This window comes from Manis pentadactyla, chromosome 4, assembly GCF_030020395.1.
Source record: "Manis pentadactyla isolate mManPen7 chromosome 4, mManPen7.hap1, whole genome shotgun sequence".
NCBI classification, from domain to species: Eukaryota; Metazoa; Chordata; class Mammalia; order Pholidota; family Manidae; genus Manis; species Manis pentadactyla.
The window spans coordinates 65513421-65537190 of NC_080022.1; the positions used below are offsets into that span (position 1 = coordinate 65513421).

Here is a 23770-nt window from a genome sequence, read left to right on the forward strand (position 1 = left end):
ATCAATAAATATGACAGATGCCCTCTCAAAAAAAACAAAACAAACAAACAAACAAACAAAAATATCATTAGTTGGGCCCCACCCCAGGTCTCTTGATTCAGAATCTTGGGAGTGGTGGGAGTAGGTAGAGGCTGGGAAACCTTTTTCCCAAGACTCAGATGTCCAGCCAGACATAAGAATTCCTCTAAACTATACAAAGTAAAATTAATTTTAGAAAAAGAAAACCTTTTTGAGGAATTAAATCTTATTGATAATACTGAAAATTGCAAAAATTTCTATTTGGTAGAAGTAAGCAACAGAACATAAAACTGACAAACCCTGATGCTCCAAAGAGTAAAGACTGTATTGACTAAGAGCTGATGGAAGACCCTAAATCTACTTGGCAAAATTTAGATTGCAAGATTTGCCTGGGAAAATTGGACTTGGCAGGAGTAACAGCCACAAAAGAAAACTCGTGCTGTTAGAAAAAATAATGAGCAAATTTTAATATGGACAAACCACTGATCAATGAATCAAATTTCGTTGTCAAATATGTAATGGAAATATTTCATTCTCATGAAAGTAATTTCAATGTAAGCTTCTAGCATTTTCAAATATTTCAGATATATTATTTCTCTTAAATTTTTTATTTTGAAATAACTTCAAGTTGGATAGAAGTGTGGCAAGAGGAATAGTACAAAGAACTCTTGTATACCCTTTACCCAGATTCACTAATGGTTCATGTGCAGTCATATATTATTCCTTTATCTCATGTATATATATATGAAATATATACACTATAGGCATATATATGTATATGCATAAATATGCAACCATCACATTGCAGACATCATGTCCTTTAACCAGAAGTTTATACTTCTTAAGAGCAAGTGTGTACTTTCCTCTTACACAACCACAGAACAGTCATCAATTAGAAATTTAACTTATCAAGACAAATGCTGGGCATAGAAGCCACAGGGCATAAATATGCAAAGAAGTAAAAAGCTAACCTTTTCAAACAATAAGGCTTCTCTCTCACTTACCAACTTCACATTTCCCTGTATGGCCCCGGAAGATGACTGGTTAGCCAGAGACGGGTAAGATTCCTCAAGGGAGGAACAACCTAAGACAGGCACAGTCGCAGGGGGGCCATCAGGTGAGAAATTGGGGATCAACAGAGGTGAGGCTTAGAACCTCACCCCCCCGTTCTGAGAGAAATCTTCTGCATATGTGGATGTTTTATTGCCCTGGTCTAGCTTGGATTAACACATAGTCTACAGGCACACACCTGATCATCTACATGTGCTCTCTTACAACACTAAACTATGTTTTCTACCTTTATCTTGTATCTACCTACCACTCCAGCATTTTATTAAAAATAATAATAATAATAGAGAAATGTGGTATCCACATATAAATCAAGTATAAAAACCAAATGAGTATTCATATTTGAACTGACTGTTTATAGTTCATAATGCATGAGCAAAACCGAAAGTTTCTGTGATGACTGCCCTTGTACTGTTCACTATGTAACTTATTCATTATGTAAGAATTTGTTCTACATGTAAAAACTTGTTTGTTATGCCTCAGAAGATTGGAGACTGACAAAAATTAGGCTTGGGGTGGATTAATGATTGTGCATTGAGCATTGACTCCCCTATACAGAATTTTATTGTCATTAACAACCATTTGATCAATAAATATGAGAGATGCCCTCACAAAAAAAAAAAAAAAAAAAAAAAAAAAGAAATTTAACTTAAATAAATGCTATTATCTAATATCCTTCCATATTCAAATTTTAAAAAAAAAAGATAAATACATGGGAAAAAATTCAGATTATTCAATGTAAGTATTTTTATCCTTTTTTTTTAAAGAGATTAACCCTTGAGTTGGAAAAGGAAATGAAAAGAAAGGAAATTCAAATGGAAGCCTTTTTTTTAACACTAGCAAGCAGCCTCTACTGATGCTATAAAAGAAGTTGTCTAGTATCTGGCCCCGCTGACATTCAGTCCAAATAACTCACTGTTATGGGGGAGTTGTCCTATGCATTATATGATGTTCAGCAGCACTTCTGCATCCGCCCACTAAAGGCTGAAACATCCTCACCACCACTCTGAGCTTTGACAATCAATGTCATTATACAGTGTAAAATTGTGTCCTCTAGGGAACAAAAATCACCCCAACCCTCTCAATGATCCTGAGGGAGGTGCCATTATCATCTTCATCTGCATACAACAGAGGCAAACAACTGAGTTCACATTGTTAGCATCTGGTGAACTAGGATTTGAATCCAACTATGAATCCTACGGTTAAGAGCAAGACTGCAATCAAACAGAGCTGAGCAGTAAGAACATAATGGCATACCTACCTTATGGGGGGTTACTAAGAATTAAATGAGGTAGTACATACCAAGCGTGTGTATACATACACACACTACTATACATATGTATGTATGTATGTGTGTATATATATGTATGTGTATACACACACACATACACACACACATACAATTGTATTTAGGCAATCTACAGCATCCCTTTATCATTTTTTTTTCATATGACCTGTAAGGTATCATATCACCCTCCCCCATGAGCCCATCAGTTTAAGACTGAGGTAACATCCCAAATCGATTATAATTTTTCTAATACTCTTCAGGAGTTTCCTCTGTTCCATTAAAACCACCAAAAGACAAAGTGCTTTGCAATCCCAATATAAGTTCCTCCAAGACATCACAATGTTATAAATATAACTTAGGAGAAAAAGAATGATAGGAATATTACAATACCATTAAATTTTATCTATCTTCACTGCAAATCTTACAAATCACAGAGTTGATACATAGCATTCAATGCACAGAAATCTTATAAATGGTTCAAGTAAAGTGAGTGATTTCCAAGTAAAACTCTCATTTAACTCATATTTCTAGGTCTTCTTTGGGCTTTACATTCTTACTAAAACAGCTTTTCATGAAACCTTTAGTTCATCTTTGGGGTTTGAGAACACTATTTGGGAAAAAATTAAGAAACTATGAAAGAACAGATATAAATGTGCTGAAATATTAACACAGTAGTAAACACATTAAACAAAAAGGTTCAAAAAATCATATCAAATGAGTCTAGTAATATATATATTATATATATACTATTATATATATTATATAATATACTGCAACCAACAAAATATGATAGAAATCACTCAGGTTAATAATGAATAAATCATTATTTCTGAACATTACATCATTACATAATATTAAATAAGCCATGCTCCACATTTTCAGAGCATGAAGGTAAAATTAAAATAACTGTTAATGTTTTTGGTCCTTTATTTGTTTGGGGGAAGGTCTGGCAATCTTTCCCACCCACCTCTCACTTCCTTTTGTGGTTAGATATCTCTTCCTTCTCCACAGACTTCTACCTCCAGCCTTGATGGAGCAACAAGGACCAGATTTACCCCCTCGCCTTAATAACTAAGAAGCCAGATAAAATATGTAAGACAATGGTTTCCAGACATTGGACAACAGGCAATGCAGTACACTGATCCCTAAACTGATAAAAATAAGGCGACTGGCCCAGCTTACTGGTTGGAGAGAACTTCCAAGTCACAGTACAGGTAGGAGAAAATCCAAACAATTTTTCCTGGCAGTGAACTTAAGTAAAAGACAGAGTTGAAAATTCAGAGAGGCCAAAATGGCTAGAATTCACAAAGCTGAGTTAGAAAGACAGACAAAGAGCTCAACGGAGAGCAAGTGAACTCATGCAATTTGTAGAGGGCTACCACTCAGTAAGTCTTCAGCTGAGTACAGGTGACCACATGCACGCAATTAAACTACCCAAGGCAGAGGAAAGAACTACTGGAAAGGAGTAGGTGGAACAATCCCCAAAGCCAATACAGGTCTAATTGTATTTCCACCAGTTAGAGTTGGAAGGCATCCTAAAACAGAGGGAATAAAATGGAGTACTCACAGGAGTATTGCCTCAATAATGGGAAAAAAAATTATCCCAAGGCTAAAGAATACTTCAGTTTTGTCTTCAAAAAGCTCAAAAGCAAGTAATAAAGGGTCAAACTGTTTCAAAGGAACTTAACTGTATCCCAAAACAAACCTGAAGGACATTGAAGGAATGAAAAAACTCAGCACCTGACAAGGTAAAAATGACAATGTCTGGTGTCCAATCCAAAATTACATGACATACAAAGAAGGAAAATCTGACCCACAATGAGGAGGGGGAAAAAATCCAGAAATAACAGAGATGACAGAATAAAGGATACACATCTTATGGAAAAACATGCAAGATAGAAAAAACCTAGATGCTAAAAAAAATGTCTGAGGTGAAAAAATGCAGTGGATGAGATTAACAGCAAATTAGACAATGCAAAAGAATGATAAACTTGAAGACACAGCAAATAAGACACAAAGAAAAGACTGAGAAAGTTAAAAAAGAGCTGTGTAGAAATGTCCAAATCTAATGAATACTAAAAACCTACAAATTGAAACATCACAACAAACTCTAAGCACAGAGCATATGAACAAATTATACAATTTATGGCACATCAAAAAAAAGTTGCTTCAAAACCAGTAATAAAAAGAACATCTTAAAAACAGCCAGGAAAAAAACCACAATGTACACAGAAACAATCCAAGCTGGAAGACACTGAAGCAACATCTTTACAGTACTGAAGGAATACTGTCAATCTAGAATTCCATACCTAGGAAAACATCTTTCAAAAACAAAAGCAAAATACTTTTTCAGACATACAAAAGCTGAAAGAACTTATCACCAGCATACCTACAGTATAAAACCTGTATTATGCTTCAATATTTTTCCATACACATTTCATGTACAAATATAGAAAGATACATATGGCCTTTTTCAGTCAATGGTACTTTAAAAGACATTCCTCTGTCAATATTTTCTTAGATACATGTACCGCATGATGCATACATTGCATAAATTATTCAATTAATTCTTCTACTGATTAATATCATATTCCACCATTAAAAACATCCTGGTAGAATGGGTTGTTCTAGTTTATCTGAATTCTCTCAGACTGTTTAAGTTCAGTTGGACAATATCCACCATATCATAGATAAGTTTTCACAAATGCCTAAGGTGCCTAACTGGTTTTCTTGGTTTCACTGGAGATGGCTGGTAATTACAGGTATGCTTTGGTTAGGTAACTATATTCCTATTATGTTAATGTGTGTGCACAATTTAATTAGTAGTTTAAAACCTATCCATGCTGAAGTTACTCTACAAGAAGATATGTCAAAGAAATAATCAATCTTCCTAGGTTTTCTTCTGCCTGCTACTTCTATAGCTTTTCTTCTTCCTACCTAATCACAACCTTTAAATAGAACTCGTGCCACATGTCGAATTTACCGAGTATCATAATTCTTCCAAGTGGTAAAGACACCTCAAGACAAATGCTGGGCATAGAAGCCACAGGGCATAAATATGCAAAGAAGTAAAAAGCTAACCTTTTCAAACAATAAGGCTTCTCTCTCACTTACCAACTTAACATTTCCCTGTATGGCCCCGGAAGATGACTGGTTAGCCAGAGACGGGTAAGATTCCTCAAGGGAGGAACAACCTAAGACAGGCACAGTCGCAGGGGGCCATCTGGTGAGAAAATGGGGAGCAGCAGAGGTGAGGCTTAGAACCTCCCCCCTCATGTTCTGAGAGAAATCTTCTGCATACATGGATGTTTATTGCCCTCGTCTAGCTCGGATTAACACATAGTCTACAGGCACACACCTGATCATCTACATTTGCTCTCTTACAACACTAAACTGTTTTCTACCTTTATCTCGTATCTACCTACCACTTCTGCATTTTATTAAAAATAATAATAATAGAGAAATGTGGTATCCACATATAAATCAAGTTTAAAAATCAAATGAATATTCATATTTGAACTGACTGTGTATAGTTCATAATGCATGAACAAAACCGAAAGCTTCTGTGATGACTGCCCTTGCACTGTTCACCATGTAACTTATTCACTATGTAAGAATTTGTTCTCCATGTAAGAATTTGTTCGTTATGCATCAGAAGATTGGAGACTGACGAAAATTAGGCTTGGGGTGGATTAATGATTGTGCATTGAGTATTGACCCCCCTATACAGAAATTTATTGTGGTTAACAACTATTTGATCAATAAATATGAGAGATGCCCTCACAAAATATATATATATATATATAAACACACTTCCAATTGTAAAATAAATAAGTAACCGGGATGTAATGTATAGCATAAGGAATATAGTCAAAATATTGTAACAACTTGGTATGGTGATAGCTGGTACCTAGAATTATCATGTATATAAATGTTGAATCACTGTGTTGTACACCTGAAACTAATGTAATGTAATACTGTTGTCAATTACCCTTCAATAAAAAAAAAAAAAAAACATCCTGGTAAAAAAGAACCTACATGGGCTAGTTGGTAAAGATTTTGCAAGATTACATTCAAAAATGCTATGAACAATTTATATTTCCACTAATAAACATAAGGGTATACCATTTTCGGTGCAATAAACACCATTTTCTCCACTAGCAATACATATCATCGTTTTTTATTTTTGTCATTTGATGGGCATATTGTTATATTTCACTATTACTTTAATTTGCAGTTACTTAACAATCAGTGGGTTTGAGTGTCTTTTCTTAAATTCTGTGGTGTCTTAGATACATTCTTTTATTAACTGCTTCTTTAAATCTTTTGCCCTTTCAACTACTGGATGGTCTGTTCTTGTAAAATTAATCCTGTCTTCCACACTACAAATATCTTTTCAAACTTATTATTTATTGTTTTGGTAAAATACACATAGTATCAATTTATCATCTTAACAGTGTTTAAATGTACTCTTCAATAGCATTAAGTACATTCACACTGTTGTGCAACCCATCACCAGAACTCTATTCAACTTGCACAACTAAAACTACATTAAACAGCAACTCTCCATTCTTCTTCCTACCAGACCCTAGCAACCACCACTCTACTTTGTTTCTCATGACTAGTCTGAGTACCTCTAAGTGGAATTACCCAGTAATTGTCTTTTTGTGACTGGCTTAGTTAGCTTAATGTCCTCAAAATTCATTCATTTTGTAGCATATGTCAGAATTTCCTTCGTTTTCCAGACTAACGTTCAATTGCATGTATATACCACAATTTACCCAATCATCCATCACTGGGCACTTCAATTGCCTCCGCCTTTTAGCTACTGTTAATAATTATGCTATGAACATGGCTATACAAGTATCTTTTTAACCCCATTTTCAATTCTTTCAAGTATATACCTAGAAATTAAATTTCTGGATCATATGGTAATTCTATTTTTAATTATTTGAGGAATCACCATAGTATATGTATACTACTACAGCAGCTGCACAATTTTACATTCCCACTTCAGTGCAAAAGGGTTCCAATTCTCTACATCCTCTCCAATACTTATTTTCCTGTTATTTTCTGGTTTTGATAGCAGTGATTTTAATGGCCATGAGGTGATAGCTCACTGTGGTTTTGACTTGCATTTCCCTGATAATTAGTAATGTTGAGAATCTTTTCATGGGCTTGCTAGTTAGTTATTCATATATGTTCTTTGGAGAAATAGCTATTCAAGTCCTCTCTTCATTTTTTAATCAGGTTGTTTGCTTTCTTGTTGTGGAGTTGTAGGAGTCCTTTATACCTTCTGAATATGTAGGTGCCTTATCAGATTTGTAAATATTTTCTTCCATTCCATAAGTTGCCTTTCACTCTGTTGACTGTGTGTCCTTTGTTGCACAAAGTTTTTAATTTGATGTAGTCCAATCTATCTATTTACTTTTGCTGCCTGTGCTTTTGGTGTCATATCCAAGAAGTCACTGCCAAATCCAATGTCACAAAGTTTTCCCCCATGTTTTCTTCTAAGAATCTGTTATGTGTAGGCCTTTGATCCATTCAAGTCAATTTTTATATGTGCTGTAAAGTCAGGGTCTAACTTCAGATTTTTGCATGTGGATATACGTATCTGTTGAAATACTCTTTGTTGAAAAAGCTTTTTCCCCCATTGAATGGTCTTGGCACTCTTGTCAAAAAACACTTGATCGGATATGTAAGGATTATTTCTCAGTTCTCTATGGTATTCCATTAGTCTGTATGTATGTCTGTCTTAGTGCCGATCCTGTTATTAACTTTCTTATGTATCTTATAACATTAAAGATTTAACTTCTTTAAAATCAAACACATCTCTTAATTTATAATAGGTTCTGAGTTTCTAACCTTAAAGGGTTCCTTCACTAGTTTATATAGCTTAAACTGTAGAATAACCTGAACTATTTTTTAAAAAGGCTATAATCCATCTGGAGTTTATCCTAGGAGAGGAACACAATTTTATTTTCTTCTAGACGGACACTTATACCAGCATCACTTAATTTTATAACGTACCCATGCCCCACTGAATTATATTACTCTGTGTTCTTCATTAAACTTGTACCTAATATATTTCTGGATTCTTTATTTTGTTCCACTAATCTGTCTATGCTGGTGTCATATTAACCTGATTACAGAGGTTATATAGAATATTTTAATAACTCCAAGACATACCTCGTTCGTTATTCCATTTCAGTTTCCTTGGCGAGTCTATGATCATACCGAAAAATGACAGTTTCACCTATTTTCCAATATTAATACCAATATGAGATCATAAGCATTCATATCAGGGTCCTTATTTTAATGGTTTTGTCATTTAGGATATTTGCTATAAATTCCTTTCTATTCTTAATTTACTTTAATTTTTTATTAGATATAGCTTTATCAAATGCCTTCTCAATGGCTACTGATGGCTTACTATGTTCCTTGTTTCATTTGTTGACATAACCTATTTTATTTACAGATTTGATACTGATTCTTGCATTGGTATAATATACCCTATTGGGTCAAAATGTACCATTACTCTGTTGTTTCATATCTAGAATCTATTGGCTAATATTATATTTAGAAATTATATATTATTAGACATGTCAGATTGAACTTTCTGGTAGCATTTTTATCAGGGATAAAAAAGTATCTGTCCTTGGCCCCTGGCTCATTGGCGCTGTCATGGCGGGTGTGCTGAAGAAGACCACCGGTCTTGTGGGATTGGCTGTGAGAGTCCACACGAGAGCCTAAAAATATTATACACAAAGATTCTTGATGTTCTTGAGCAAATTCCTAAAAATGCAGCATATATAAAGTTTACAGAACAGATTACAAATGAGAAGCTGGAAATGGTTAAAGCGGAACCAGATGTAAAAAAATTAGAAGACCAACTTCAGGGTGGCCAAATACAAGAGGTGATTCTTCAGGCTGAACATGAACTAAGTCTGGTGAGAAAAATGATGCAATGGAAACCATGGGATCCTTTAGTAGAAGAGCCTCCTGCCAACCAATGGAAATGGCCAATATAATCATCATTAAATGATTTATGTGCTGATGGGAAACTGATGTAATTTGATGCTGTTATATAAAAAATACATTATTGACATCTTATAATCAAGAAAACTGATGTAGAACATATTTAGGAGACTTGCTTAAATTGGTGATTATGGTAATAGGGATTGCGAACTAGTTTTTGATTTGTAAAGCATTCGTTCAAATTATTTCAAAGATGACTTTTTTTTTAAATAGGTTGTGGGAAGATTTGAAAGTTAATTGGAAACATTCCTATAGATTTTTCAGTGCAGAGGTCATATTTGCAAGGTGAAGTATTTTTAGTGGTATCTTCAACACATTTAATTTTTTTTGCTCTGAAAACAGAAAAGTTACTTATTATTTTTGTTTAACCAAATTTTTATAGGTCACTGTTTGAAATGAAGTAGTAAGTAAAAACCATCAAATTAGAACTGTACAGTTGAGGAAACTGATTTGGTATTTGAAAAAGATTTATTTTTACAGTGGTAGTTGGAAAATATTTTCCTTTTGTCTCATTTAAGGAAATAGCTTTCCGGCCCTTAGCCTTTGGTTTTCTCCATCATCCAAACTACATCAGGATAGAGAGAGAATTTCTGTGAAAGAAGGCATTAAGAGTTCCTGATTATATCCATTATATGGATAAGCTTATATTCAAAACATCTTAGTTGTATGGTTCTAACTTCAAAGTAGAATCACTAAGTAGTTTTCACAAAGTTTCCAATATGAGTGCAGCTGGGTATCAAACAAGATAAATGTTGTTCAAGGAAGGAACCAATTGGCAAGCTTAAGGTTAAACAAAAATAAAGTCATTTCTTAGAAATAAAGTCATTTCTTAGGTGTCCTCACCTTTCCTTCCTAGCCCCCTGTATTTCTGAATACTTAAATTTGGTAGTTTTTATCTTCAGAGGCATTACTTTGGTTTTTTGTAAGTATGCATGTGCATGTGTGTTTTGCTATCTCTGTGGCAAAGTAGAAATCTTATATAGAATTTTCAGAATGAGGAAAAAAATTGCATTTTTCTTTTTCCAATATATTTCTCCCCTTAGCTGTGAATTGAATGCTAAATAAATATTAAATGAAGTGGATTGATTTACTTTTTAGCAGTCAGACTATAAGAGAAAGCTGCTGTGGGGGAAGTAGGAAAAGCTACAGAAGGGGAGTCAGAAATCTAGGGCTTCTCATTTCCATGGCTCTAGCACCATCATGAACTCAGTGACTGAGTGGAAGCACATTTTTAACATCTTAGAACAGCCTATTTCCTTCTCCGTATCAAGAGGTAGAACTTACGATTTATATCTTCCTTTTCAGTTGTAAACATTTGCTTTAATATGTAATACATTATATTTATTGAGGTCAAAATATATGATCCTCAAGCATTTTGAAAGCATAGATGCTTTCAAGCTAATTTTCTAACCAATCTTTTTCTTAGGTCTTTGGGGCATATAAAAACAGAAAGATACTTTGTTGTGCCTTTCTCATACCACTGGTCCCATAATTCTTGGGTATCTTGCATATTTCGCCAACAGAGCTACTGTGGCTGTTAACAGAGGGGACCTTATTGAGGTATGCATTGGAAGTGCTACTTGTAGATTAGTATAGTAGTAATAGTAATAATGTCATAATAATGATACCAATGTTTGTTAATGTTTGCCAGGCACTAAGTACTTGACTAATTTCACTCATTAAATTTGCCCTACAAACTTGCTGCACTGATGAACACTGACTGCATTGGGGTATGGGTGGGGACTTGATAATATGGGTAAATGTAGTAACCACATTGTTTTTTCATGTGAAACCTTCATAAGAGTGTATATCAATCATACCTTAATAAAAAATTTTAAAAAAATAAAATAAAAGCTATACCTAAAAAGCCACCAGAGGGATTAAAATGGAATATAAAAGCAGTTGGCTAAACAGTGACATAATTCTCTATTATACTAGGTAAAGGCAATGTGACCAAAAATGTTTCAGTCTATCACGAGTGACATTCAACATTAGTCAGTACTCTTTTCCTGAAAAGTATCATTATTAAAAGAATATTTTACTATAAAAAAAAATGTCACATATAAATCAAGTATAAAACTCAAACGAATATTCATATTTGACCTGATTGTTTATAGTACATAATGTGTGATCAAAACCGAAAGTTTCTGTGATGACTGCCCTTGTACTGTTCACCATGTAAGAACTTATTCACTATGTAAGAATTTGTTCACTATGTAAGAACTTGTTCGTTATGCTTCAGAAGATTGGAGACTGACAAGAATTAGGCTTCGGGTGGATTAATGATTGTGCATTGAGCATTGACTCCCCTATACAGAATTCTATTGTTGTTAACAACCATTTGATCAATAAATAAGAGAGATGCCCAAAAAAAAAAAATGTGCGCTACAAGTCAAAAAAAAAAAGTATCTGTCCTTCGCAGAATGTACTGAGTCACTCTGCATCTTCTATACCATAAAACACTTATTTTTTTAAATCAAGATATGTTTTTTATAAACTAAATGAAACTCAGCTGTGAAACCACCTGTTACGCTGCCTCTTTCAAGGACAGATCTTGAATGATCTTTTCAATCCTTTAGTGGGAACTGATCAATTCTAATTTTTCACTTCTTGGGTCAAGTTTACTAATTTAACTTTTGCCACAGAATCATCTATTTGGTCTCAATTTTCAACTTTGACACCATACCATTACATGTAATATTCTCAAAATTTGCATAAGATTCCATTAATTTTTAGTACATCTGGGTATCTATGTTACCTTTCTCTTTTGTAATCTTGTTTCTTTTCCTCCAATTTTTTTTTTCTTCTACAAGAGGTTTATCTAGTTCATTGGTCTTTGCAAAGAACGAGCCTTGGAATAGATCTTTTTCACTATTTTGTTGTTGTTGTTGTTTCCAATTCCATTAATTACAGCTTTATCTTTAATCTCCATGTCCTACTTGGTTTTGCTTTTATTTTCTTAATCCCTAAATATGAGTACTGAATTATCTTATTTACTTAATAATAAAAGTATTTAAACTGTACATTTTTCATCTACCAATTTCGCCAATGAAATGGAAATGTTCACCTCACTGCTTTCTATTTAGGCTTAATCTCACATTTGACTGGATATGTAACTGGTATTTCATAACTGAATACTACACAACAGTTTAACTGCATTAACTGGGTGGATAATTTATCAACACAGATCTAAAGGACATGTTGAATGGAGAAAAAGGAAGATGCAGAATGATACAATACTGTATGATACCACTGATGTAAAAATTTATACATGCATAACAGCACACTGTATCTGAATGTACACATCCATTGTAGATGCATAAAAATATAGTCTTCAACGTTATGTACTCCATTGCATTGCCTCAGAGCAAAGAAATGGGAACAAGGAAAAAATTAAAATAAGTTCTCTCTGTTCTATTATTCCTCTGGTATCTAAACAATTGGATGAGAATTAGTGCATGTAAACAAAAGCTAACAATTTGTACTAAGGCAATTTATTTTTCCCACAAGTAAGTACAACGCTATCAATACAGAAGCCCATTAATATTCTAGCCACTTAGTTTTACTCAATTAACTCACTATAGTAACAAAATTTTTATATTCTTTCTTTTGATAAAGATTTATTCTGAGTAGGGTATTCAAACATAGAAGCATAAGACAATAGGCTCTAAGCTACATCAATTTCTTCTCAAAGTGTACACCAAAAGAAAGGTATGCAGGCTTTCACTGCAGTCCGACAGTTTGTTGAGAGGATTAGGTACAAGACATTAGAAAACACAGGCAACATGAAGGCAGTGAAAATAATAGCTGTATGTAAGCATGCTACTTGGAGATTAAAGATGGTGGCGTGAGAGGTGAGACAGAGCTTCTTCCTAAAACCGTATATAATACGAAAATAAAATTAATACAACTAATCCTGAAAGAGCAATAGGTAAGAGGACTGCACCAGACAGCATACACCTGGAGAAAAGAGCAGACCTCACCGAACGGGGTAACGTACCAGAGCTGTGGCCCGGCAGGACCCAAGCCCTTCCCCCACTCCAACTCACAGGCAGGAGGAAGAGAAATGGAGCGGGGAGGGAGTGGAAGGCTTGGGACTGCTGAATACCTAGCTCTGGAGATCTGCTCTGGGAGCACAAACCTACATTTCATGGTGATTATAAGGTACTCTCATGATAAGGGGGTTGAAAAGCAAAGAAAGGCAGTATTCCTGGAGAGACTGAGACTACAGATGGTTGTAAAGAGCAGGGATCCATATTTGGCTGCTCTGGGACAAAAGAAAAGTGGGCAGTCTCAGAGACTTCCTAACAAGGAAGCTCTTAGCACGAGGGCTGGTAAAGGGGCAAGGATTGCACAGAGCTTACTGCTCAGGAGAAAGGACAGGTAGACAAAATTGTCCGGGTGCACTCTGCCCAGCAGGTTGGGAGCTTTCACGATCTTCAGGTGCTCCAGCTCCCTGGCTGGATACGCAGCTCCAAGGACCCCCTCCGTGATACGCAGCCTACTGGATCTTACTCCTGGCCAGCCCCACCTGGCTCGCAAACCAGCAAACCCTACCCTGGCATTAGGCCAGCTAGAGGGAAGGTCTGTCTTCAGCAGCTACAAACGCAAACCATAGAGGCTAATACCTGTGTGCTCGGCCCACTGGTTCAAGCAGTGGAGACAGGCATAGCAGCCAGGAAGCAGGAAACAGCTCTTTCCTCCCCCCAGGCACCAATATCACTCGCCTGCCACCCCCGACATTGCTTCAGGGGCTGGGCAGCTCAAGACAGTAGAACTTCTGGACACTAGAGGGTGCCATATACAAATATGAAAGGCCAAAGGAACCAGGTTCAGAGTAAAATTATTAATACAACTCCTGAGAAAGAAGACATCAACTTCATGAATCTTCCTGAAAGGGAGTTCAAAATTAAAAATCATTAACATGGTCATAGAGGTATGGAAAGATATTCAAGAACTCAGGAATGAATTCCAGCCGAAGATCCAATTTTTGAAGAGCACAATGGAGGGTATTAAAAGCAGAGTGGATAGGGTGGAGGACACAATAAATGAAATAGAAACTAGAGAAGAAGAATACAAAGAAGCTGAGGCACAGAGAGAAAAAAGGACCTCTAAGAATGAACTAATATCGAGAGAACTGTGTAACCAATCCAAACGGGACAATATTCACATTATAAGGGGCATCAGGAGAAGAAGAGAGAAAAAAAGGGATAGAGTGTTGTTGACGAGGTAATTGCTGAAAACTTCCCCAATCTGGGGAAGGAGATAGTCTCTCAGGCCATGGAGATCTACAGATCTCCCAACACAAGGGACCCAAGGAAGACAACACCAAGACACATAGTAATTAAAATGCCAAAGATCAAGGATAAGGACAGACTGTTAAAAGCAGCCAGAGAGAGAAATAAGATCACATACAAAGGAAAGCTCATCAGGCTAACATCAAACTTCTCAGCAGAAACCTTACAGGCCAGAAGGGAGTGGCATGATGTACTTAATGCAATGAAGCTGAAGGGCCTAGAACCAAGATTACTTTATCCAGCAAGATTATCATTTAAATTTTAAAGAGGGATTAAACAATTTCCAGATAAGCAAAAGCTGAGAGAATTTACCTCCCACAAACCATCTCTACAGTCTATTTTGGAGGGACTGCTATAGATGGAAGTGTTCCTAAGGCTTAATAGCTGTCACCAGAGGTAATAAAACCACAGTAAAGAAAGTAGAACAGCTAATTACTAAGCAAATGCAAAATTAAATTAACTATCCCCAAAGTCAATTAAGGGATAGACAAAGAGTACAGAATATGATACCTAATATATAAAGAATGGAGGAGGAAGAAAAAGGAGGAGAAAAAAAAAACCTTTAGATTGTGTATGTAATAGCACATTAACTGAGTTAAGTTAGACCCTTAGATAGTAAGGAACTTAACCTTGAACCTTTGGTAACCATGAATCTAAAGTCTGTGATGCCAATAATTACATACCTATCTATAATCACCCTAAATGTAAATGGATCGAATGCACCAATCAAAAGACAAAGAGTCACTGAATGGATAAAAAAACAAGACCCATCTATATGCTGCCTACAAGAGACTCACTTTAAACCCAAAGACATACACAGTCTAAAAGTGAAGGGATGGAAAAAGGTATTTCATTCAACTAATACAGAGAGAAAAGCAGGAGTTGCAGTACTTGTATCAGACAAAATAGTATTTGAAACAAAGAAAGTCACAAGAGACAAAGAAGGACATAACATAATGATAAAGGAGTCAATCCAACAAGAAGATATAACCATTATAAATATCTGGGCTCCCAACACAGGAGTACCCACACATGTGAAACAAATACTAACAGAATTAAAAGGGGAAACAGAATGCAATGCATTCATTCTAGGAGACTTCCACACTCCACTCACTCTGAAGGACAGATCAACCGGACAGAAGATAAGTAAGGAGACAGAGGCACTAAACAACACAATAGAACAGATGGATCTAACAGACATCTACAGAACTCTACACCCAAAAGCAACAGAATACACATTCTTCTCAAGTGCACATGAAACATTTTCAAGAATAGATCATATGCTAGGCCACAAAAAGAGCCTCAGTAAATTAAAAAAGATTGAACTTGTACCAACCAGTTTCTCAGACCACAAAGGTATGAAATTAGAAATAAATTGCACAAAGAAAACAAAAAATCCAACAAACACAAGGAGGCTTCACAACATGCTCCTAAATAACCAATGGGTCAATACAAAAGGAGATAAAGCAGTATACGGAGACAAATGACAACAATAATTCAACACCGCAAAATCTGCAGGACACAGCCAAGGCCGAGCTAAGAGGAAAGTATATTGCAATACAGACCTACCTCAGGAAAGAACAACAATCCCATATAAGCAGTCTAAATTCACAATTAATGAAACTAGAAAAAGAAGAACAAATGAGGCCCAAAGTCAGCAGAAGGAGGGACATAGTAAAGATTAGAGCAGAAATAAATAAAATCGAGAAAAACAAAACAATAGAATCAATGAAAGAGCTGGTTCTGCAAGAAAATAAACAAAATAGATAAACCCCTAGACAGACTTACCAAGAAAAAAAGAGAGTCTACACACATTAACAGAATCAGAAATGAGAAAGGAAAAGTCACTATGGACACCACAGAAATACAAAGAATTATTAGAGAATACTATGAAAAATTATATGCTAACAGACTGGATAACCTAGAAGAAATGGACAACTTCCTAGAAAAATACAACCTTCCAAGGCTGACCAAGAAAGAAACAGAAAATCTGAACAGACCAACTAACAGAAACGAAATTGAAGTGGCAATCAAAAAACTACCTAAGAACAAACCACCTGCACTGGATGGCTTCACCGCTGAATTTTATCAAACATTTACTGAGACCTAATACCCTTTCTTCTTCAAGTTTTCCAAAAAATAGAAGAGGAGGTAATACTTCCAAACTCATTCTATGAGGCCAGCATCACTCTAATACCAAAACCAGGCAAAGACCCCACCAAAAAAGAAAATTACAGACCAATATCCCTGATGAACATAGATGCAAAAATACTCAACAAAGTATTAGCAAACCAAATTCAAAACTACATCAAAAAGATCATCCATCATGATCAAGTAGGATTTATTCCAGGGATGCAAGGATGGTACATTTGAAAATCCATCAATATCATTCACCACATCAACAAAAAGGACAAAAACCATGATCATCTCCATAGTTGCTGAAAAAGCATTTGACAAAATTCAACACTCATTCATGATAAAATCTCTCAATAAAATCGGTATAGAGGGCAAGTTCCTCAACATAAAAAAGGCCAGATATGACACATCCACAGCCAACATTATACTTAACAGTGAGAAGCTGAAAGCTTTTCCTTTAAGATCGAGAACAAGAAAAGGACGCCCACTTTCCCCCTCTATTCAACATAGTACTGGAGGTCATAGCCCCAGCAATCAGACAACACAAAGAAATAAAAGGCATCCAGATTGGCAAGGAAGAAGTTAAACTGTCCCTGTTTGCAGATGACATGATATTGTACATAAAATACCCTAAGGAATCCACTCCAAAACTACTAGATCTAATACCTGAATTCAGAAAAGTTGCAGGATACAAAATTAATACACAGAAATCCGTGCATTCCTATACACTAACAATGAACTAGAAGAGAAATCAGGAAAGCAATTCCATTCACAGTTGCATCTAAAAGAAAAATACCTAGGAATAAACCTAACCAAGGAAGTGAAAGACCTATACTCTGAAAACTAAAAGACACTCATGAGAAAAATTAAACAAGATACCAATAAATGGAAACACATCCTGTGCTCATGGATAGGAAGAATTAATATCGTCAAAATGGCCATCCTGCCTAAAGCAATCTACAGTTTCAGTGCAATTCCTATCAAAATACCAACAGTATTCTTCAACGAACTGGAACAAATAGTTCAAAAATTCATATGGAAACACCAAAGACCCCAAATAGCCAAAACAATCCTGAGAAGAATAAAGTGGGGGGTATCTCGCTCCCCAACTTCAAGCTCTATACAAAGCCACAGTAATCAAGACAATTTGGTACTGGTACAAGAACAGACCAATAGACCAATGGAACAGACTAGAGAGCCCTGATATAAACCCAAATATATATGGTAAATTTATATATGATAAAGGAGCTATGGACATACAATGTGGAAAATGACAGCCTCTTCAACAGCTGGTGTTGGCAAAACTGGACAGCTACATGCAAGAGGATCAAACTGGATTATTGTTTAACCCCATACAGAAAAGTAAACTTGAAATAGATCAAAGACTTGAATGTAAGTCATGAGACCATAAAACTCTTAGAAGACAACACAGGCAAACATCTCCTGAATATAAGCATGAGCAACTTCTTTCCTGAACGTATCTCCTCGGGCAAGGGAAACAAAAGCAAAAATGAACTCATGGGACTACATCAAACTAAAAAGTTTCTGTACGGCAAAGGACGCCATCAACAGAACAGAAAGGCATCCTACAGTAAATATGGGAGAATACATTTGTAAATGACATATCTGACAAGGGGTTAACATCCAAAATATATAAAGAACTTAAATGCCTCAACACCTAAAAAGCAAATAACCCGATTAACAAATGGGCAGAGGATATGATGAGACAGTTTCAAAGAAGAAATTCAGACGGCCAACAGACACATGAAAAGATGCTCCACATCGCTAGTCATCAGAGAAATGCAAATTAAAACCGCAATGATATCACCTCACACCAGTAAGGATCGCCACCATCCAAAAGACAAACAACAAACATTGGCAAGGTTGTGGAGAAAGGGGAACCCTCCTACACTGCTGGTGGGAATGTAAACTAGTTCAACCATTGTGGAAAGCAGTATGGAGGTTCCTCAAAATGCTCAAAATAGAAATACCATTTGACCCCGGAATTCCACTCCTAGGAATTTACTCTAAGAATACAGCAGCCCAGTTTGAAAAAGACAAATGCACCCCTATGTTTATCGCAGCACTATTTACAATAGCCAAGAAATGGAAGCAACCTAAGTGTCCATCAGTAGATGAATGGATAAAGAAGATGTGGTACATATACACAATGGAATACTATTCAGCCATAAGTAACAAACAAATCCTACCATTTGCAACAATACAGATGGAGCTAGAGGACATTATGTTCAGTGAAATAAGCCAGGTGGAGAAGGACAAGTGCCAAATGAGTACCCTCATTTATGGAGTATAACAATGAAGCAAAACTGAAGGAACAAAATAGCAGCAGACTCAGAGACTCTAAGAAGGAACTAGTGGTTACCAAAGGGGCAGTGTGTGGGAGGGTGGGTGGGGAGGGAGGGAGAAGGGGATTGAGGGGTATAATGTTTGGTACACATGGTGTGGGGGATCAGGGGGAGAACAGTGTAGCACAGAGAAGGCACACAGTGGATCTGTGACATCTTACTACACTGATGTACAGTGCCTGCATTGGGGTATTGGTGGGAACTTGATAATATGGGTAAATGTGGTAACCACATTGTTTTTTCATGTAAAACCTTCATAAGAGTGTATATCAATAATACCTTTATAAAAATTTTTTAAATTAGTTTTTAAAGAAAAATAAACTATTTAGAAAAATGAGCTAACACTAACAAGGATGGATGTAATTAGACCTATATTGGGGTTCAAAGAATCTACTGCCTGAAGTGAGACCAAAAAAAGGGTTTCAAGCATTTGGTTTTAGCTGCTAGGAGATTCATGAAACACTGCAGTTCTTACTCAATTTATCAAGAGAACAGTAAGTTTCAGAAAAACAGAGTAGCCAATCTCATTGTATTCATAAATTAAGTAGGTTATATCTGAAATATTTTATTTATGAAGAATACTAAAAGCTACAGAATAACTGCCTTCCATAGAAAGCCTTAAAATAAATAATTTGAAAACTGCATCTTAGAAGATACTGGCTAAGACTAAAGAGTAAAGTAAGGGCAAGGCTACTTGGGTTCAAATTCAAGCTCCACTATGCCCTAGTTGTGTGACCAAGGTTAAGTCTCTCTGTGACTCAATTTCCTCATCTATAAAATTAAGATTATGAATACCTACCTCACGGAGTTTTTTGGGGGACTATATGTTATTAACATATGCATATCAATAAAATGCTTAGAACAGAGTGACATGGTATCAATAAATGAACTGAAAGTATGTATGTTTAGACAGAGGGCAAAAGTTGAAGGACTTGATGTATGTGTTCCAAACATTTGGACATAATGACCAAAGAGGGATCCTTTCTTTTTTAATGTAACGTAAGAAAGTTAGAAATAGCAAATACATTCAATGGTGCAGTGTTTCAACAATTAGAGCTATACAACCTTAGGAAGTAAGATGTTCCCCATCATTATACACAGAAGTTCGATGACCAAATGTCAGGAGGCGTTTCAAAGGACAGTATTTTGCACTATAAAGTCAATTCTAAGATTCTCTGACTACAGAAAAACTGATTTGCCCTTCAGTAGTTTCAACCTAGACTATTTTACTACAACTAATCTGACTAGTCCATGCATACTACTTTCAGTATTCGAACTTTCAAAATTATTTTAACTGCAAAAATGCAACACTACAATAAATTCATGGCTGATTTTTCCACATTTAACACAGAAGAAAATTGCTACCCAGTAGAAAGCAAAAAAAGAAAGTTGATAAATGGAAGTATCAGTGAAAAGATTACTTCATTCTAAATCAAGCCACAGCATCAGTGGAGCTTTTAACCTACGAAATCTGCTAATGAGCACTATGAAGAACTGTTTTTTATCCTTTCAAGTAATTTTCATTATTTTTATTTTCCAAAGGGCTTTTCCCTGGTATATTCACAGACATTGACATACTTAAACTTCTAAAATAACTTTTGAAAGGGGCATTTATTTTGAAACATGCATTGTTTCTTAAATATTAGTTCTCTTAATATATACACTGTATTGTACAAAATTCATACTCTTTACAATTAAACTACTGTACTCATCTAAGATTCTTCAGAGCCCTCCTGTTTATCAAAATGCTCCTGCAATCACACGTAGACTTAAAAAAAAAGTTTTAAAAACTATATTAAAGGAAGAGCTGTTACTTTTCTTTCATAGCAGTGACTATATTTCACATTTCTCACCAAAAATCTTTCACCATCTATGTACTTAATTTTCTTACAAAGAGTCCACAGTCTGACATTCCTTATAGTTCATGGTGCTCCAGAATCTAAATTCCAATATTGACCACAGATTATTTCAACAAGACTACTTCAGGCTTTAAGGAAATTTTGATCCTTACACAATCGTGAAATGCTTCTATCATAGGAAAAGACTTTACTTCTTGGCCTTCCTAACTCAAAGGAACAAATAAAATTGTACGTCATTGAAAATTCTAACAGCAATACATAAATACAGAATTACCTCTTTATCAATATTTCAAATATTAAAATAACTACAACCCAATGCCATTAAACTACACTGCTATATTATTTGTTTGTTGACAGGTTATAAAGAACTCACAAAAGACAAAAGTTAAAGTTGGCCATAAATCATATCAACACTAAGAAGCAATCTTCAGTAGACTATCCTTCTTGCACACAGGAGGTCATAAATTTTATTCCTGGGGTTATTTTTGTGCTGTCTTTTTTCTTTCAGTCCTGGCAAAGTACATAAAGTAAACATAAAGCTCTTGGCATAGTATCTATTACTACTATTTTTTGTTAAAATTAGTATTTTGTTTCAGTAAGATTCCTTCCTTTCCCCTTATTTATATTTATAGTATGAATTCACTAACAATATTTATTAGAAAAAGAAATTTAGTACTGACCTTCTCATTTCCGTCCTCCTTGAAACATCTGTCCCTTTGACCCTTAACAGTCTAATTAATTCAAATCAAACAGCCTATTACCTGATTTGGTCAGATCTTTCCAGATGATACAATTGTCTTAACCAGAAATGGCACTAGGATGGCCTCCTTAATTTTTGAAAAAGATTTTTCTTAAAGGAAAAATAATCTTATTAAAGTTAAGAATTCTATAGTTCTATACATCTATTAAGCAAGTCTAGAGATCCTTATGATAAAATTATTTCTCAGTTTAGAGTCTGTGCTCCTGACCGGATTTTACTTTCCGGCCCAATTTTCCAGGCCTACTACTGATTATATGAGAATGCAGTCCCTAAAAATGTTTGTGTGCAAAACACCCAGAAGAATCTCATCTAACAGCTCAACTTGCATCGTGCAAATATTCAAACGAAGAGCGTTTTGTAGTTGGTAAAGTAAAATGTAAAGGTCTGGAAAACCACACACTATGGAAATTTGACCCAAACTAAAGCTAGATGGAAAGACCGTAATACGTAACCTCTGAACAATATGGATCAAACATTAGTGGAAGAATATTTCCAGGGACGATGACACCTACGTTTTCCCGTTCATTACAATGAATAACGGGGCCTTGGGGCTGCACGAAAGGTCCGACCACCTAAACTGCGCCGCAAAGCAAAATCAGAACCCAGGAGCCAGCGCGGAGCGGGGCTTTCGGTGGTCTGTGCCCACAGGAGGGGCAGGCAAGGCGGAACGGGGAGACCTAGAAAAGGAGCGGAGCCCCTCTCAGGGGGCTATCTCAAGAGAGCGCCCCCTGGGGACCCTTCCTCAAATCTACGTCCGACTCCTGTCCTCCGCGGACCACTGCCTGGAGAGGGGAAGGAAGCACCCGATCATCCCCGCAACACCGAGCACGAAGAGGGACCGAGGCCTTTTTCCCGCCGCAAGCCCACCACCACCCCGCAAGAAAAAAAGGCCACTGCAGCGGCTGCAGCGCCCACCGCGCGGGAGCGAAAACGGAGACCGGCGTCTGGAGCCAGGCGAGGCAGCCTTCGGCCCCGCGCCCCTCCCGGGAGCACGGCGCTCACCTCCACGGCCTCCCCCGCAGGCCCCGCCAGCGCGGCCCACGGTGGCCCGCGGCCGCACAAACACAACCTCCTCCCTTCCTCCCCTGGCCTCCGAGATGGAAGGCGTCGCTTCGGGAAGACAGAAAACGGTAGGTACCGCAGGGCTTCCCCCTAGATCGCCTCCTCCCGCACCGGCCTCTTTCCGCAGCAGCCGCACTCCTTCCGGTGTCTCCGCGGACGCCGCAGGCGTCTCCGGCGTCGCGGGAGGGCGGGGGGCGGGGCTGCGATGAACTTTAGTCCCGGCCCTGGGGCGTGGCCGAGGCTGCTGGGCCCAGGTGCGGAGACCAAGGCCTGACCACGGCGCTGGAACCCACAAGGTAGCTAGCGGTGCGGAGACCGTGTACGTTGCGAGCAGTTTAGGCTTTAGGGACTTTCAGTTTTTACGCATGCTATGCTTCTGCAGTCACACTACGACATATGACAGGTTTTGCCTCCATTCATTAAAGAAGCTGCATTAACCCTGGCCACTGAAGCGCCTCAGGTTCCCCACTTTGTGCAAAGAAATATTAGACTACTCAATTAAACATTCAATTCAATTCCTCTCCTCTTCTCCAAACTTCATAGGATCTAGATCTCTGAAAGTAATTGAGCTTCCTTTTCTACACTTGCCAATGGGAAATTAATCCATTTTCCTGTAAGCCAAAATCAAGATCAAATCAAATATTGACACCTTAGTATCTGCTTAGTGCCTAGAACCTTGGAAGAGGCCAGCCTTCTAATATATGTAACTGTTAAAATCTGTTCAATTTATTGATACACAAACAAAAACAGTTAAATTAATAAAAATTACCAGTAGTTTCAATCTGTCCCATTACCTCTAACTTTTTGGTCTCCAAAATGGAAGCATGTAACCAAGTGTACAAAATCTCAATCTCCATCAGAAACAAGCGGAAAATATG

At 36.6% G+C, this 23770-nt stretch overlaps 2 protein-coding genes across 8 annotated transcripts in view; one reads left to right on the top strand and one right to left on the bottom strand.

Annotated features, from left to right (window-relative positions):
- USP33 (ubiquitin specific peptidase 33) overlaps positions 1-23064 on the bottom strand; it is a 77012-nt gene extending 53948 nt beyond the window's left edge. For 3 of the 7 annotated variants that reach the window (XM_036890231.2, XM_036890229.2, XM_036890230.2), the window contains exon 1: positions 22833-23060. The gene's annotated coding sequence lies outside the window, so the exon portion shown is untranslated. Of the gene's footprint in view, positions 1-22832 lie in introns of all 7 variants that reach the window. The other 4 variants (XR_005025799.2, XR_005025798.2, XM_036890228.2 and 1 more) reach the window with 4 other exon arrangements.
- Positions 9059-9438, top strand: LOC118914904 (NADH dehydrogenase [ubiquinone] 1 alpha subcomplex subunit 5-like). Its single transcript, XM_036890232.2, is given in 2 exon segments — positions 9059-9098; positions 9101-9438. Coding segments are annotated over 2 exon segments (345 nt in total). The 3' UTR covers positions 9406-9438.
- Positions 23065-23770: the final 706 nt, after the last annotated feature.